Below are 15960 nucleotides of genomic sequence, written 5' to 3'. Positions count from 1 at the left end.
GGACTCTTAACTGCAACTGTATCTCCTGTAAAATGAGAACTTTGGCCTAAGGCTTTCTAATGTAGGTCCTGTCCTCTTACTGAGCACTTCCAGTGGGCTAGATAAGCACCGTGGGCCAGGCGTTGGGGAAACAGATGACCAGTTTGGGCCTTGACCCACTGAAGGTTCTTAGTCCATTGGAAGAGTCACACAGACATGCAGCTATCTGTAAAGTGATATGATACATGCTCTGCTAATATAAGAACAAAGTGCTATAGGGACACAGTCCTGGAGTCCGAAACCACGCTGAAGGAAGAAGTAGAGTCCTAGCTTGGTCTTGAATGTCAGGTTGATAACAGGATTCCTTGGGCAGGGAGGACCTGGTGAGGTGTACAGTCAGGACAGCTCTTGCTGTGCTCTTCTGATGTCCAAGCTGAGCTTGGGCCTGTGCTTTTCTGTGGAGTGAATACAAGTTCACGCAGGCAGTGATTTTGTTTTCATGACTGTAAGTGGCCTATTGGAAAAGCATTATAGAACAGAGAGTTTCTAGATTATAAAGTTGAAGTCTTAATTTTTGATCACCATGAATGATTCTGTGGCAGCCTTATCAAGGAACCTATGTTCTGAACTCCTCCAGATGTGTGCTGGAAATACATTCAACCATTGAACCTTTTGCTCTTTAAAGCGATTGTGCTGTTTTATCAAACCCTGGCCAACAGCTGCCATATTCCACTGGCAGAGGAAGCGCTTGGCCCATCTGTTGGGTTATAATTTGTAAAGTGTCTTGGAACCAACAGTTGCCTGCAAAAATAAAATGTGTGCTAGCATGGATTTAATGAGTCTTTTGGAGGGTGACTCAGAAGGGTGGCGGTGTGGTAAGCTGGGGGAAATAACGAGATGAGTTAGAGGAGGATTTGCACATGCTCCCAGCATATTATTCACAGGCTGCAGGTAGGATTGTCTTCACAGAGGATCAAGGGTCATTAATTCAGTGGATCTGTCTGCCTTATGTCTGAAAGGATTTATCTTGGGGCCAAGAGGGTTTGACAGAGATCAGGGACTAGGTTTTCGTCTCTGTATACTTGGTGCTGCTGCAGTGTCTGTCACATAGGTACTCACTGGACACCAAAGAAATGAATGACTCTCACCATGATAATGACCAAGATTTTCAATTATTTTGGGCCTTCATTTCCCCAACTAGACTAGTGATGGGAGGGGAATGGTAAGAGAATAAGGTTGGGTTGTGGTTTCCCTTTCTCACCTTATAAGATTGTGTAGAGATCAGTGTGGTAATAGAGTGAAAGAAAGATGCTGTGGAACCTCAGGGCTAGTTCCATGGGAAGAACCATGTCCTACCAGGGTTGTAGACTCTGCTAAGTAATGGTGGCTCTAATGATGCCTTTGACACAATCAGGGAAGGTGAAAATGAGACTCTCCTGTTGGCCATAGGCTTCTGGTTTTGAGTACCTGCCCCAAGAGGTAGATGTGGCCTTGGGTGTCTCTCTGGGACATCTCTTCCACCAGATTATGTTTACTGTTTCAAAAAGAGAGAAGGAGCTGTGGGTAGGTGGGTGGGAGTCCGAGCAGTGATGGCCAACCAGTATTCTCTCCTTATTGGGGCTCTCACTGATGCAATCTTTGTATTCATCCAGGTATCCGTCAGCTCCAACTCATACTTTTGAAAGTAGCCTTGATCTTAGGCATTGAAATCCATGTCAATGTAGAATTCCAAGGACTTGTACAGCCTCCTGAAGACCAAGAAAATGAACGTAAGTTGGATTGGAACAAGTGAAAAGTGATGAAAGGGTATTGACTGGGTGAGAAAAGATGAGATTAAGGGAAAAGATTAGAGGAAACTGGGTTATCTCAAAAGATAGCCTGTATCTTTTGAGGACTTTTTAGCTCATTGAGGAGGCCTTTGACATAACATTAGACATAGCAGGTACTATATTTATTTTGGAAAATCCTAATTTGGGAAAGTTCCTTTGTGAACCCTCTTCAAGGCTTCTTTCTTTATGTGGTTTATACCCCATGCATTTACACCTAGTGTTTTTGGCTTGGAGTTTTGTGCAGTCTGCATACTTGAGTATCTAGAGATAGTCTTAGATGTATGAATATGGTCTGGGTGGTAACTTTCATTTTGACTTTGGTCTACAGGGATAGGTTGGCGGGCACTGGTGCACCCCAAAACCCATCCTGTATCAGAGTATGAGTTCGAAGTGATCATCGGAGGGGATGGCCGTAGGAACACCTTGGAAGGTATTGGTCCCTGCTCCTTTGCCTGGTTCATAGCAGAGTGAAGGGCGACCCTGTCCCACCCCTGCAGTGAGAGTTTATGTCATCAGAGCCCACGCTCCTAAGAAGCTGCATGCTTGCTATGTCTCCTAATTGGATGGTGCGCTCCAGCCTTCCTCTGGCCAAATGGTACTTGGGTTACTCCTTACAGAGCACTGTTATCAGGGTGCAAAGAGATGAGCTGTACTTCGTGTGGTTGGTACTATCAGGATTAAGTAGTACGTCCTCCATATCCTTGGATTCCGCATCTATAGATTCAACCCCAATATTCGGGGTGCGGGGGAGAGTTCCAAAAAGCAAAACTTGAATTTGCCACGCGTGAGCACTATGCTGAATCCTTGCAAATGAAGCGGTGTGTAGGCCTGTCCTGCTGTAGAATCCCACCATTTCACAGATCCTCAGTTTCTCTCCAGGAATCATTGTTTGAGCATTGTTCACCTCACATCTTGTCACTATTCCCTAAACAATACAGTGTAACAACTATTTATATACATTTACACTGAATTAGGTATTATAAGTAATCTAGAGTTGATTTAAAGTATACGGGAGGATGTGTGTAGGCTATATGCCAAATACTATGCTATTTTATGTAAGGGACTTGAGTATCCTCGAATTTTGGTATCTGCAGGGGTCCTGGACCCAGTCCCCCACAGATACTGAGGGACAACTGACTGTATAAGTATTAATAATCAGGTGGCCCCCTTTTTTTTTTTTAATGAAATCCTAGTGCTGAGTTATATTCTGGACAGTCAGATTTCAAAATTGTTAATGCATGGGAGACTTTGACTTCTTTCCTTGACTGTTATGTTCTTTGGAAGGTGAACGAACACCTTGTTCACATATAGGGAAGAGCCGCCGTAAACATTTTCCATTGATTCCCATCCCCCTTTTTGCTAGTGCCTGCCTCCATCCCTCCCATTTGAGTGATTCTCCGTCTTCGCTAGCCAGCTATTGCCACCTCTGTGACAGTTTTTTTCCCTCCAGGATTTCGTCGGAAAGAATTTCGTGGCAAACTGGCCATTGCCATTACGGCCAATTTTATTAACCGGAATACAACAGCAGAAGCCAAAGTGGAGGAGATCAGTGGTGTGGCTTTTATATTCAACCAAAAATTTTTCCAGGAACTGAGGGAAGCCACAGGTTGGTGTAGGTGCCTCCAAAGCAATAAGGATAGAAATTTAAATAACCACCTGTCATTTTTGTCTTGGGGAGTTTGGTGGGGTAGGTGGTCCTTGGTATAACTGCTGTGTTGCAGGCCTCTCTGCTCTTTCTACACCTCCATGCTTTTTTCTTAGCATGTTTCATGTCATCACTTGTCTCTAGTGTCTGTCTTCATCTGAATGCTCTATGTTTTGTTTCTATTTATTTATTTTTAAATATTTATTCTGTGTTCTACCAACTCCTACCCAGCCACACACCCTATACTACGAGACTAAGTTATGGTGTTTGGTTGGCAGGTCTCTGATTTTATTGTGAACCTGACTTTAGGTATTGAGGATGTGGTCTTCTTCCTGAGTTCTAGTTTGGGCTTGAAGACAAACCATGTGCTAGATAGGAATTAGATTGTTCTATGAGAACTTCTGAATAGATCAGTTTAGATATTTTGCTACAACCAAAGTGTGCCTTCATTCTCTGCTTTCTAGAACATGAGTTCTTTCTGTTACGTCTACTTTTTAGATTAAATGAATTGAAGAGTCAGTAGTTCATCCTTTGCTTCCAGGCATAAAGTTGTCTGTCCTGTTCTTAAGAGTCTAGGTGATTCCTCCAGCTTCCCTGATGACTATCAAAGACATTTAACCTGGTAACTAACTCAAGTCCTCTTTCTAGAGGTTGATGTCTTTTTTTGGGTCATCTTCCCATCTTTATATTTGTGCTTACTGCTGATCATTGGATCATTGTTTTTAGGATACCTTTGAGTGTCGAGTGAATTATATAGAGGTGCAAAGAGAAACAGAGCTCACCTTCTTTTCATGAATTTTGTATGAAGGAAGTGAAGAGCCTGGGTTTAGGAATCTTTTTATTTTCTCTTTCCGTCTCTGGAGTTTTGCCCCCTTGGTTTCTGTGGACCCGTGTCTGATCTTTCCAGCCACCCTGATGTACCTTGATCTCAGCAAACTCTTTCATGCACATGTTTGTTTTCTGGTCACAGGTATTGATTTGGAGAACATCGTCTATTACAAAGATGATACGCACTATTTCGTTATGACAGCCAAAAAGCAGAGTTTGCTGGACAAAGGGGTGATTCTGCATGTGAGCATTGGATTTCTTTCAAATCTTTGTTTTTAATGTGGTATGGTTAATGTGATCACCAAGAGAAAAAATTTTATTGTCTGGTGGGTTTTTCCTGCAAGGAAATGAAAATGAACACCTAACGCGTCTCCTGGGAATAAGTACTTCTCTTTGGTGTTTTTTAATTTAACTTAAAAAAAAAAAAAAATTTATGGGAATTTTCAAATGTAAACAAAAGTAGAGAGAATAGTATAATGAACCCTCATGTGCCCATTATCTAGCTTTACAGTTATCAACACATGGGTAATACTGTTCCACTAGTATGCCAGTAGTACCTCTCTCACCATTGGATTGTTTCAGAGCAAGTCTTGGATATCATTTAATGTTTAAATACTCAGTTTAATTTTAGGCTATTTGGTTTGTGGTTATAGGGAATTCCCTATATGACCACTTGTTGGTTGGTTAAGAGATCTTCTTTTGGGAGGGGGATAATAGGGGGAAGGAAGGTTGACTAAGAAACAATAGTTGGTATTTATAGGAGTCTAACGACAGTTCTGGTTTTACTGCAGGTATAGTTATCAGAGGTCCAGGGAATACTTACTAGATCAGAGTATATGTGGCTCATATGGGCTTCTTCATAATCTAACAACAAGAGCTTAATGTCCATCCTTAGCCAGGTCAGATTTAGCCTTTTTTTTTTTTTTTTTTTCAGGTAACTGAGATAGGTTTTCATGAAATATTAACTCAGAGAATCACAAAGTAGATGGTTTCTTCAGGAGAATTTAAGTCTCATTCTGGTCTCATCGGTCTGAATATATTCTATAGTTGAATGTTTAGTGTTAAAATCTACAATTTGCACCCCTTCCCAGCAGTCCGGAGAATTACTATCCCCATGTGATGAGAAAGACAGAAGTGAGGAGGCTCCAGATGTGCTGATTCAGGCTTGCACAGTTCCCACCAGAGAATCATAGCTGAATTTCAGGGAGGCCTTTGTCTTTGTGGGATGGTAATGAATCCAGTCACTTTAGTCTGAATGACACTACTGCCTTATCTGAGAACAGACTGGAGAGCGAGCTGATGAGCACGTGCCCAAAACACAAAGTCTCCTTTCCACCCAGGAACCTGTGTCCTGGCCTTTGTGTGTTTCTCAGCCTAGTGGTGGAAGGAGAAACAGGACAAAGCAGTTTGTACAGCCCATTCTGCCAAAAGTGTAAGCAAGATATATTTCGTTGGATGCTTTGTAAAATTGGTTTATTGATTATTTTGAGCTGTTAATATTGCTATCAAAGAGGAATAGCCAGTGAAACCTGTTGGCATACCTTGAGACTAAGACTTAAACCTACTATTTTAGGTAGATTATGGTTCCAAAAAACCAGTGGCCATTGAGTTGATTCTGACTCATAGTGACCCTGTAAGGACAGAGTGGAATTGCCCCATAGGGTTTCCAAGGAGCAGCTGGTGGATTCCGACTGCCGACCTTTTGGTTAGCAGCCAAGCTCTTAACCACTATGCCACCAGGGCTCCAGATCATGGTTATCAGTTGAAATTATGTAGGAACAATTTGAGTGCCAAGAGCTGATTGCCTTTTTATTTATCTTTTTAGAGGGCAGGGCCCATGCCTTCTCCATGTGCTACTCATTGTGGCCACTTAACTCATGTTGAACAAACACTGTTTCCAGCACCAACTTGAGAGTTTGTGTTTTCACTTTTAACATCTTGTCGTGGTAGCTTAAAGTGCCATCAGGGGCACTTGGAAACTTTAGGACCCACTTAAGGAGAATAAAGAGTTGGCTCCATATGCCATGAACCTCCAGAACAGAAAAGGAGTTTCTCAGTCCTATATGTGGAAAGCTGTCATCATTGTTTTTCTTTGTCAGCAACTTTCTGTAGAGCCTTTCAGGACCTTATGTATTATTTTGAAAATCTTTGTTCCCATTTCTATGTATTTCTTCCCAGCCTCCTAGCATACTATTGCTCCCACCTCCACATCTTGTGGCCCTGAAGCTTTTGGGTTCTTTCTTTGGGTTTGCTGATTATGCAAGGCTCAGTGTTCCTTGTAGTCCCAGTTGCCAAAGCTGTTTGCTATCCAGATAATGACTGCCAGTAATAACATAAAATATAAAATGATTTTTCAGTTCACAAAGCCCTACCACATAAGTTATTTTATTTAATATTCACCACAACTCTGTGAGGTAGATTGGACAGGATCAAAGAAGTAATGACTTGCTCAAGGGTACACATTAAATGGAGAAGCCAGGACTATATTTTTTGGGGGAGGAAAGCCTGTGCTCTCTTAGAAACAATCCTTTTCTTTTTAATTTGTGTAAAAGATTTAATTTTGGAACGTCAGGTCACTTCAGAGGGAAGGGGAAGGCAGTGAAGCTGAGTTGTGTGTCACATACGTAGTGTGGTTCTGACTGGCTAAGCTCATACATCCCTGTCTGGGCTTTTCCATCCTGAGCCTTTTCTCTCTTTGGAAACAGGACTATGCGGACACAGAGCTCTTGCTTTCCCGGGAGAATGTGGACCAAGAGGCTCTGCTGAACTACGCCAGGGAAGCGGCAGATTTCTCTACTCAGCAGCAGCTGCCGTCTCTGGATTTTGCCATCAATCACTATGGGCAGCCGGACGTGGCCATGTTTGATTTCACTTGTATGTACGCCTCCGAGAACGCTGCCTTGGTGCGGGAGCAGAATGGACACCAGTTATTGGTGGCTCTGGTTGGGGACAGCCTCCTAGAGGTGAGTACTAAGGATACAGCACTTTGTGGTAGAGGCAGTGATCTCTCTTAGGATTGAATCTGTGTCTCCGGTTGTAGAGTGAGTGTCTCATTCCACATGTTATACAGTATAGGTAAACTCCCTGCAGGAATTACACCAGGAAGGAGGGGAGGATTACAGGCCCCTGGAACCCAGACTTGCTAAGTATAGATGGAAATCCTGCCACTTTTGTGACTTGCCCCCTACCAATTTATGACCGTATCCAAACAGTTGCCAAACACTACTCTCAAGAGCCAACTCTTTCTTCATTCCTTAGTTTCCCTGTTTTAGAAGGTAATTTATTTTAATTCTTTGTTTTATATCTCCTTCGTAGCCTTTCTGGCCAATGGGAACAGGAATAGCCCGGGGCTTTCTAGCTGCTATGGATTCTGCCTGGATGGTACGAAGTTGGTCTCTAGGAACAAGTCCCCTGGAAGTCCTGGCAGAGAGGTAATGGAAAGCAATGATGGGTTCCTTCCATGAGAAAACTGGGAATGAGGAGTGGTTTACTCTTCAGGCAGAGTACAGTTTCTTTCTTCCTTCTGTCTCTTCCTTTCTTAACTAAAGATGTTTTCATAATATGGGAGAAAAGGCAACACATTAATTCATAAAATCATAGAAGCTTAAAGATAATCTAGTTTATCTGTTCTTCTCTCATCTCTTTCCAAATTATATTTGTTACCAACAAATGTTATCTGAATCTTTGTATACTATTAAAGGACGGTGTCTGATTCCTTTATGATAGTTACATAAACAGATAGATGAAAATAGTAAATTAGATACTCTTGCCCTTAAGCCAGGAAGACTTGTACTAATAAAGTCAGTTGGGTAGTAGGGGACATACTGACATAGGAGAAGGAATTAAAAGTGACTTTGAATTCAAAGGAGAACATCAAACTGCTTGTACACGTTACTCACACCCCCAAATGTCAGATGTTTAGGCAAATTTTTGCAGAGGATGTAAAAATCCAAACACTTGCTGGCTGATAATGAACCAATGCCTTCGACGGAAGAACTGGAGAGTTCCTGGGTGAAATTGATAGTTGATATCTTTTTATCATTTTAAGTCTGTTACTTAAGGCATTCTGGGTAAAGTTGGCAGCAAGTTCTTATTTCATCAGTGATTTTCTTAAAAATTAAATATTGGCGTACTTTAAAAAAACAAAAGCAAACAGTAAATGAGTTGCCTTTTAAAATAGAATCAGGCATTTGTCACTGCCCAAAGCAGTGTGCTTGCTGTTTTCATTGGCTGTTAATCAGTCCAGATCCTGTGGAATCACTGAGGTAGTGCGTATGGGAAGAGAGGGCTAATGTAGGATTGGTGGAAACCAGTCAAGGATGAGAGTTTATCATGTCCTTCAGGTAATTTGGTGGACTGTCAAGAAATGGAACTATTATAAAAGGAGAGAGGGATGTTTATGGTGCTTTTCACTGCTCTGAGTATATTGTATGTCATTGCAGGGAAAGCATTTATAGGTTGCTGCCTCAGACCACCCCTGAGAATGTGAGTAAAAACTTCAGCCAATACAGCATCGACCCTGTCACCAGGTATCCCAATATTAATGTCAACTTCCTTCGGCCAAGCCAGGTAAGAGCCATCTGGTCAGTTACCTACATCTAAGCCCACTCTCGGAACAAATCAGCCCTCTGATGTATTGAAACGTGTATAACCATTAATGCCAAACATATTTGCATGGCACTTATTTAGTAATCCAAGTAGATGTCCTCCTGAATTGGCTGAGGTAGATACTATTTCCCGCCAACAGACTGCAGCTAGGGCAGAGAGTTGTTGAATGACTTGCAGAAGATCAAAAATGGTGGCTCCAGGAGTTTACCCCACGCCTCGTAATTGAAATTGCATATTTTAGGGGAAAGAACATTTGTTCAATAGTCAGGAGATGCGACTTCCACCCCATTTTTGCCACAAATCAACCATGACTTACGTTATCTCATTTTCTCTGAACCTCAGTTTCTTCTCCTGTAAAATGGAGGTAATAATCCTTGCTTATACACAGGATCCTTGTGAGGTCAAGTGAGATTATTCACTTGAAAGAACTTGGAAGATAAAACACTGTCTACATGTAAACAATATTTATATTATTATTGTCGTTAGTCAACTTTTTTGTACTGCTGAGTTGTTTCTCAGAATCTCTAAATCCTCTTTATTGGATTGATGCTGACATCTTACAAAGTACAATAATCCCAAAGAGCAGAACAATTTTTAGAAAACAGCCCATTAAACATATTTTGCCTTTGTCATAGTGTGATTTTTATTCACGTTCTAGCTGAAGTTATACCTTAGGCCTTCCGTATTTACGTGTGGTGAGTTCACAGGGTGTCCATAAAACTTGCTGTTAATTAGCCTCATTAATGGTCCAACAGAGGCTATCTGTGGACTGTCATGGCTGAGTAGCTAATTTTTAGTACAACTTTTTACAATTTTTGGAGAGTTCAAGGTTTATGGAGCTCCTGTTGGGTTTTCCCTACATGACTAGCTGTAAACATTTGGGTGTTGTCAGGCTAGTAGCAATCTTGCATGTCTTGCTTAGAACATACATAAAGCTGTCAGTGAGCTCCCGCCTTCATTCACTGAGATTTTTGTGAGCTTCTTCTGTCTCAACAAAGAGATTTTGTCTTTGGTGTCATCTTAGACCAAACCAAGATTAATATGTATTTGTTTATACAGAGTCCTGCCTCATTCCATAAAGGATTTAAAGGGCATCATCATAGCTTCTGTCTAAACTTTGCCCATCCTGCTGCTATCCAAGCCTTATACTTTAGTCATTCTGCTCTTGGGTGGGGATTTGTTAACTTGGCATTTTATTTTCCTTCTTTTCGACTTCCTAACTTTCTGCCAGGTGCGCCATTTATATGATACTGGAGAAACAAAAGACATTCATCTGGAAATGGAGAACCTGGTGAATTCCCGAACTACTCCAAAGCTGACTCGCAATGGTGAGTTCTGGTAATGGCCTTTTGAAATGCAGGGGTCTTGTTCAGATAAGCCTGTACTCATTCATTGACCAGTTAATGTGTTCAGTGCTGTCTAAGGCAGTGATTCTCAACCAGGTGTGATTTTATCCCCGAGGGGACATTTGGCAGTGTCTAGAGGTATTTTAGGGTTGCTGTGAGTTGGAATCAACTTGAAGGCAACAGTTTTAAAAAAATTTTTTTTTTAAACATTTTCAATTGTCATAACTAGGGGAGGGTGCTACTGGCATCTAATGGGTAGAGGCCAAAGATGCTGCTAAATCTCCTACAATTCACATGGCCACCTTCCATAACAAAAAATTATATGACCAAAATTATCAGTAATGTCAAGGTTGAGAAACGCTAGTGTAAGGTGCTATGTTGTTGTGTGCCATTGAGTTGATTCCGACTTACAGCAACCCTATATGACAGAATAGAACTGCCCCATAGGGTTTCCTAGGCTGTAGTCTTTGGGGGCAGATCGCAGGTCTTTCTCCTGCTGAGTTGCTGGTGGGTTCAAACAGCTGACCTTTTGGTTAGCAGCCAAGTACTTAACCATTGGGCCACCAGAGCTCCTAAGATATTATGGGGATGTCAAGATAAATCAGATACACGTGCTGCCCCTCAAGAGAGGAAGAGAGTCGACCAGACTTGCTGATCTGACAGAGACGGGAGAAACCCCAAAACTATGGCCCCTAGACACCCTTTTAAGTCAATACTGAAGTCACTCCCAAGGTTTACCCTTCAGCCAAAGATTAGACAGGTCTATAGGGCAAAGAATAATACACATGAGGAATGTGCTTCTTAGTTCAATTATATTTATGAGACTAAATGGGCACACCAGCCCAGAAGCAAAGATGAGAAGGCAGGAAGGGACAGGAAAACTGGATGAATGGAAACAGGGAACCGGGGGTGGAGAAGGAGAGTGTTGATACATCGCGGGGTTGGCAACCAATGTCACAAAACAATTTGTGTATTAAGTGTTCAATGAGAAACTAATTTGCTCTGTAAACTTTCACCTATAGCACAATAAAAAAAAGAGAGACAGGAAGAGAGTCAACTAAGGTTATTGAAGAATGTTTTATGGAGGAAGTAGTGACATCTTAGCTGTGTCCTAAGCAGGGCTTCAAACAGTCCTGCCTGGTTCAGTCATGGCTGACAAAGCAAAACCTGAACAGAACTGAATCTTTAAGGTGTGGGTGGAGTGGAACAGGAAAAATTATGGGTCGAAGCCCTGCTAGAAACTTCATCTCCTTCTTAGAAAACAAGGGCAGTGTGCATGTTCCATAGCAACCAAATTTCTTGACCCCCAGAGTCAGAAACAGCAGTGTCCCGCTCAAAGATGGTGGCTGTTGCGCAGCTTTGAATGTGTGTCACTCTCCACAGTTCTGGCAATAATCCAGTCTCCCTCATCAGGCTCCTGAACAGGCTTACTTTGCCACTTCCAAGTCTCCCATTCCTGGGCTTTGACCTGTAATTTTTCCCATCCCGCTTATCAGTCTGCTTCACCTAAATTTTAAAAATTTGAATCTGTTCCAATTTTACTTCATCAGTCATGACTAAACCGGTTCAAACCAGTTTGAAGCCCTGGTCCTGAGACATGGACAGGATACAGTGATAGCGGCAAAGGCCATTCTGTATTTTGTGTGCATTGAGGGGCCCCTGAAGATATTTTTATAAGGAGAATGACATGAGTATATCTACTCAGCTGTATGTAAGATGGATTATTGAAGGGGGATGTCAGAGGTAGAGAGAGTAGTTAGAAGCACATTGTAATAGTTCAAGCTAAAAGCAATAAAGACCTAAACCTAGTAGTGATGGTGGAGATGGAGAAGGGAGAACACAGTGGAGCGCAGTGAGAACTCTGACTTTGAGACCAGATGCAACTGGGTCCCAGTCCAAGGTTTGCCGTTTGTGAAGTATGTGGCCTTGGACAGGCTACTTAACATTTCTGAACTTCAGTTTTCTTGTCTATGAAGTGGCAATAAAAATACCTTCTTCACAGTGTGGTCATGAGGTTTCTGTGAAGTGTACAGAGCACTTATTACAATGCCTGGTATATAGTGGGTATTCAAAAATGGTAGCCATTTTGTCATTGTCATTTTTAACTATGTGAGAGAATATTAAGAAGTCAGAAACAATAGACATTGGCAGTTGATTGCACTGTGAGATGAGAGAGAGGTCGTTGTAGATGGTTCTGCCATTGGTCTAAATAAGAAGTAGGAGGATGAGAAAGCTTGAGAGAACAAGATGATTAGTTCTGTTTTAGACATTTTGATTTGGGGATATCAAGGTGGATATGATAGCCAACAGGCAATTAGAACACCTTCATCTTTCTCCACTGTAGTGTCATGTCTTAGAAAGCAGAGAGTGTATCTTTGTTCACTGTCATTATTTGTAGAGCTTAGAATATTGAAGTAGTCCAATACTTATTAGATGGATGGATATATACAGATTTGGGAGGCATCTGAATTAATTTCTGAAGCCAGGAGATTTATGATGATGGCACCAGCAATGGTTCTGTATGTAGTTTGAGAATACATTTTTACTGTGAAAGACTTAAATGAAACAACAATTTCATGATATGTGACTTTTACCTTGTTATGTTCACAAATCACTAAATCACTTGATAAAAAGCTAAATATTTTCAGCTGCCTTATGTAAGGGAACATACTTGCTTGGACACAAATAGAAGTTTGCAGATACCAGAGTTCTTATGGTGTGATTAAGAAAAACTGATGTTTATAAAGGCTGTTTGTGTTTTAGAAGATACATCAATGAATTGAAGAACACCCAAGTGTATTTGTGTGCCTATTCAGTTTTCTCAAGATCTGATAATTTATAAATAAAGGATGCCCAGCCTGGCCTGAAGTGTTGTTCTGGTCTGGGATTCTTGGCCTTGCCAATGTAACCCTGCAGAGTTTCTTAACTTGACAAATTGGGAAGTGTTAAGAGCAGGGCTTTATTTCCTATTGGTTGAAAGTCGTGCTAGATAGACCATATGTTACTTTGAGGGAAAGAGCTTCCTCAGCCAGCTGCTAAGAAGCTCTCCAGGGAGATCCTGCAACTATTGCAAGTGAGGGTGACAGCTCAATAGGTGGCACTCTTCCATCTAAGTCAGTATCCAGGAGTGCCACAGGGACACGGGGCTTCAGCACGAACAGCTCCAGATCGCCCTGGTTGTATTGTATCATTTTTTAAGGGGTGGAATTTTACCTCAGACTCTGGATAAATTGATAGTCCACCTAAGATTCCGCTATCATGACATCAGTTACATGGCTTTGTACTCCTCATTGTTTCCTTTTGAAAACCAGTGACAACTATTTTGTCCCTACCCTCATGAATTTTTTTTTTTTTACTCCATCTGTCAAGCATTATGTAGCTCAGTCCAGGAATGATTGGCTGAATTTTTAAAAGCACAGCCCATAAGACAAGAAGAAAAAAAACATGAAGGCAAAAAAGTAGCTGAAGGGTACCTAGCAAATGGGGTGGAAGGTATGAGGGTATAGGGGGTACATTACTGTTAGAAAAGACCAAAGTCTGCCTGGAGTTATCTAGTGGAGTTATTTTTTTATACTGGATATGTGTACAAAGAGGATCCTATAACAGCATAACTAGGTGACCATACTTCCAATAATATTTTTTTGTTGTTTTAGAGTCTGTAGCTCGTTCGAGCAAACTGCTGGGTTGGTGCCAAAGGCAGACAGATGGCTACGCAGGGGTAAATGTGACAGATCTCACCATGTCTTGGAAAAGTGGCCTGGCCTTGTGTGCAATCATCCATAGATACCGCCCCGATCTGATGTAAGTCGTGATCAAATTTTGTGTTTTATTTTGTATTCCCCAAGGATCTCAGAGCACCCTGCTATCCTATCAAGTGGCCAAATTTTGTACTATTTCCTAGAAGGAGGTGTAAGAAACTTTCTCTAGAAGGCAGTCATTAGTTTTGATTTAACTATATTTAAACTGTGTATGTTAAGCATTATGTAGCTCAACCCAGGAATTTTTAAAATTATATTAACTGAGTTTTTTAAAGCACAGAACTCATAAGGTAAAAAACTGGTTTTAACACCCACCTGAGCCTATTAACTTCACACAAAGGAAAACTCTGTTTATTGGCCCCAGGTTGAACTCTTCATCTTGGCCAGCTGTCTTTCCAGTGCTATTGGTCACAAGGGAAACCTGGCTGGAACATTTGGCTAGCTCAAGGCAAATATGCTGCTTCCAACAAAACAAAAACCAGTGAATAATTACCCGATTTATAATGGTCCATTGGTATTATCTCTTTGTTATGGACTGCACTTTTTGCCCACATACTCTGTCAAGCCCACAGAGCTCATGTTGCCCTAACCACCTATACCAGTGCCATCTCCTCTTTTGGCCATTCTTTACTCACTTGTCTGTGAAATCAGGATACGAGGAGCACCCAGGCCAACTGTTGGTGACCAGTGCACTCAGATGTCCCCCATCAGCATTTGTTACCATGGGAGCCAAACAAAATGACTCAGAAACAGAAGCAGAGCATGTTGGTTTCTTTTGGCCGCCTGTCCTTTTCATCGTTAAGTCTACTTAGGGGCTTAGTCTTTGTTTCTTTGTTTTGTTTTGATGATTACTTTATCTTGAAAAACAGTCCCTATTTATGATGGTTATACACAATTGAGCCAAGAGCTAGTAAAAACAACCTCACATAGTGTGGTTTAGGGAATTTCTTATTGCTTGGATAATGGTAGGTGAACTCTGATGCTCTATCCCTTAGCTCATCCAGAGGCTGGTAAAAGGTAAGTGAAATTAGGGCTTACTCACTCCTACCAAGAAAAAAAAGGAGGGGAGAAGCAACTTGAAATAAGATTGTGATAAATGGCTCATAAGTGAGTTAGGAGATGGGATAGGTGAATCAGTTCTATTCCAAAGGGAAGGCAAGGGGAAAAAAAGGATGAAAGCAGAAGTAGCGAAGGGAGCTTAGCAGATGGGGTGGAGAGGTACGTATTGGCGTAGGGAGTACATTACTGTTAGAAAAGACCAAACGCTGCCTGGAGAAAAGGTTTAGGAGAGTTATCTAGTGGAGTCGTATCAGAACACAAAGTAGTGAGTAGGTAATTTGGCACTAGACTATAATGACTTCACCCAGGATGAGGCCTCTAGGGTTTAACAGGCTTAATCTACAGAGAAAACAATTTTGCAAATGAAAAAATGCTATGGGATCAGTAGGTTAACTCAGAATAAGGTCTGCCCAGTTAATCTGAAATCAACACAAGAGTGCTATCACTCTTTACTCTGATTGAATTGCAAGAAGTTTAAAACCCAGTGGGAAATGTTAGTTAATCTAAATACTTGGGAAAACTCAGGAAATTTAGCAATGGAAAAATCTTTGGAGGAAAGTTTTGGAATTTCCCTTTGAGGGGAAGGCTGGGTAAGATTTACCAGAGCTGATTTGGTACAGTAACAGTTTGTCAGTTCCAAGGGGCAAAACAGTGATAATCCCAGGACCTTAAGCAGTCTGATCCAAATAGGATTTTTACCATGTTTAACATTTGCTTATTATATACTTACCACACACAAAATACAAGAGAATACATATTAAAGATAGTTCCTATCCTTGAGCTTACATTTTAGTAAAAAATTCATGTTACCGGATAAATGAGAGTAGTTTTTCAACTTTACCTGTCTTCTTTCCTTTACTGGGTAGATCTTTAATCATTCTCTTTGAGAAGAAATGTGTTTTCTTAGT

At 41.3% G+C, this 15960-nt stretch overlaps 1 protein-coding gene across 1 annotated transcript in view; it reads left to right on the top strand.

Moving 5' to 3' along the window:
* The window catches only part of MICAL3 (microtubule associated monooxygenase, calponin and LIM domain containing 3), a 216887-nt gene that overhangs the window by 91272 nt on the left and 109655 nt on the right, over window positions 1-15960 (top strand). Inside the window, exons 4-12 of the mRNA XM_012556919.2 lie at window positions 1632-1748; window positions 2137-2238; window positions 3259-3414; window positions 4424-4524; window positions 6987-7244; window positions 7597-7712; window positions 8724-8850; window positions 10121-10217; window positions 13889-14036. Coding sequence (XP_012412373.1) covers window positions 1632-1748; window positions 2137-2238; window positions 3259-3414; window positions 4424-4524; window positions 6987-7244; window positions 7597-7712; window positions 8724-8850; window positions 10121-10217; window positions 13889-14036 — 1222 coding nt within the window. The remainder of the gene's footprint in view (window positions 1-1631; window positions 1749-2136; window positions 2239-3258; window positions 3415-4423; window positions 4525-6986; window positions 7245-7596; window positions 7713-8723; window positions 8851-10120; window positions 10218-13888; window positions 14037-15960) is intronic.

This window comes from Trichechus manatus, unplaced genomic scaffold, assembly GCF_000243295.1.
Source record: "Trichechus manatus latirostris isolate Lorelei unplaced genomic scaffold, TriManLat1.0 scaffold00081, whole genome shotgun sequence".
Lineage (NCBI taxonomy): Eukaryota > Metazoa > Chordata > Mammalia > Sirenia > Trichechidae > Trichechus > Trichechus manatus.
This window is presented reverse-complemented; position numbering and strand designations above follow the sequence as displayed.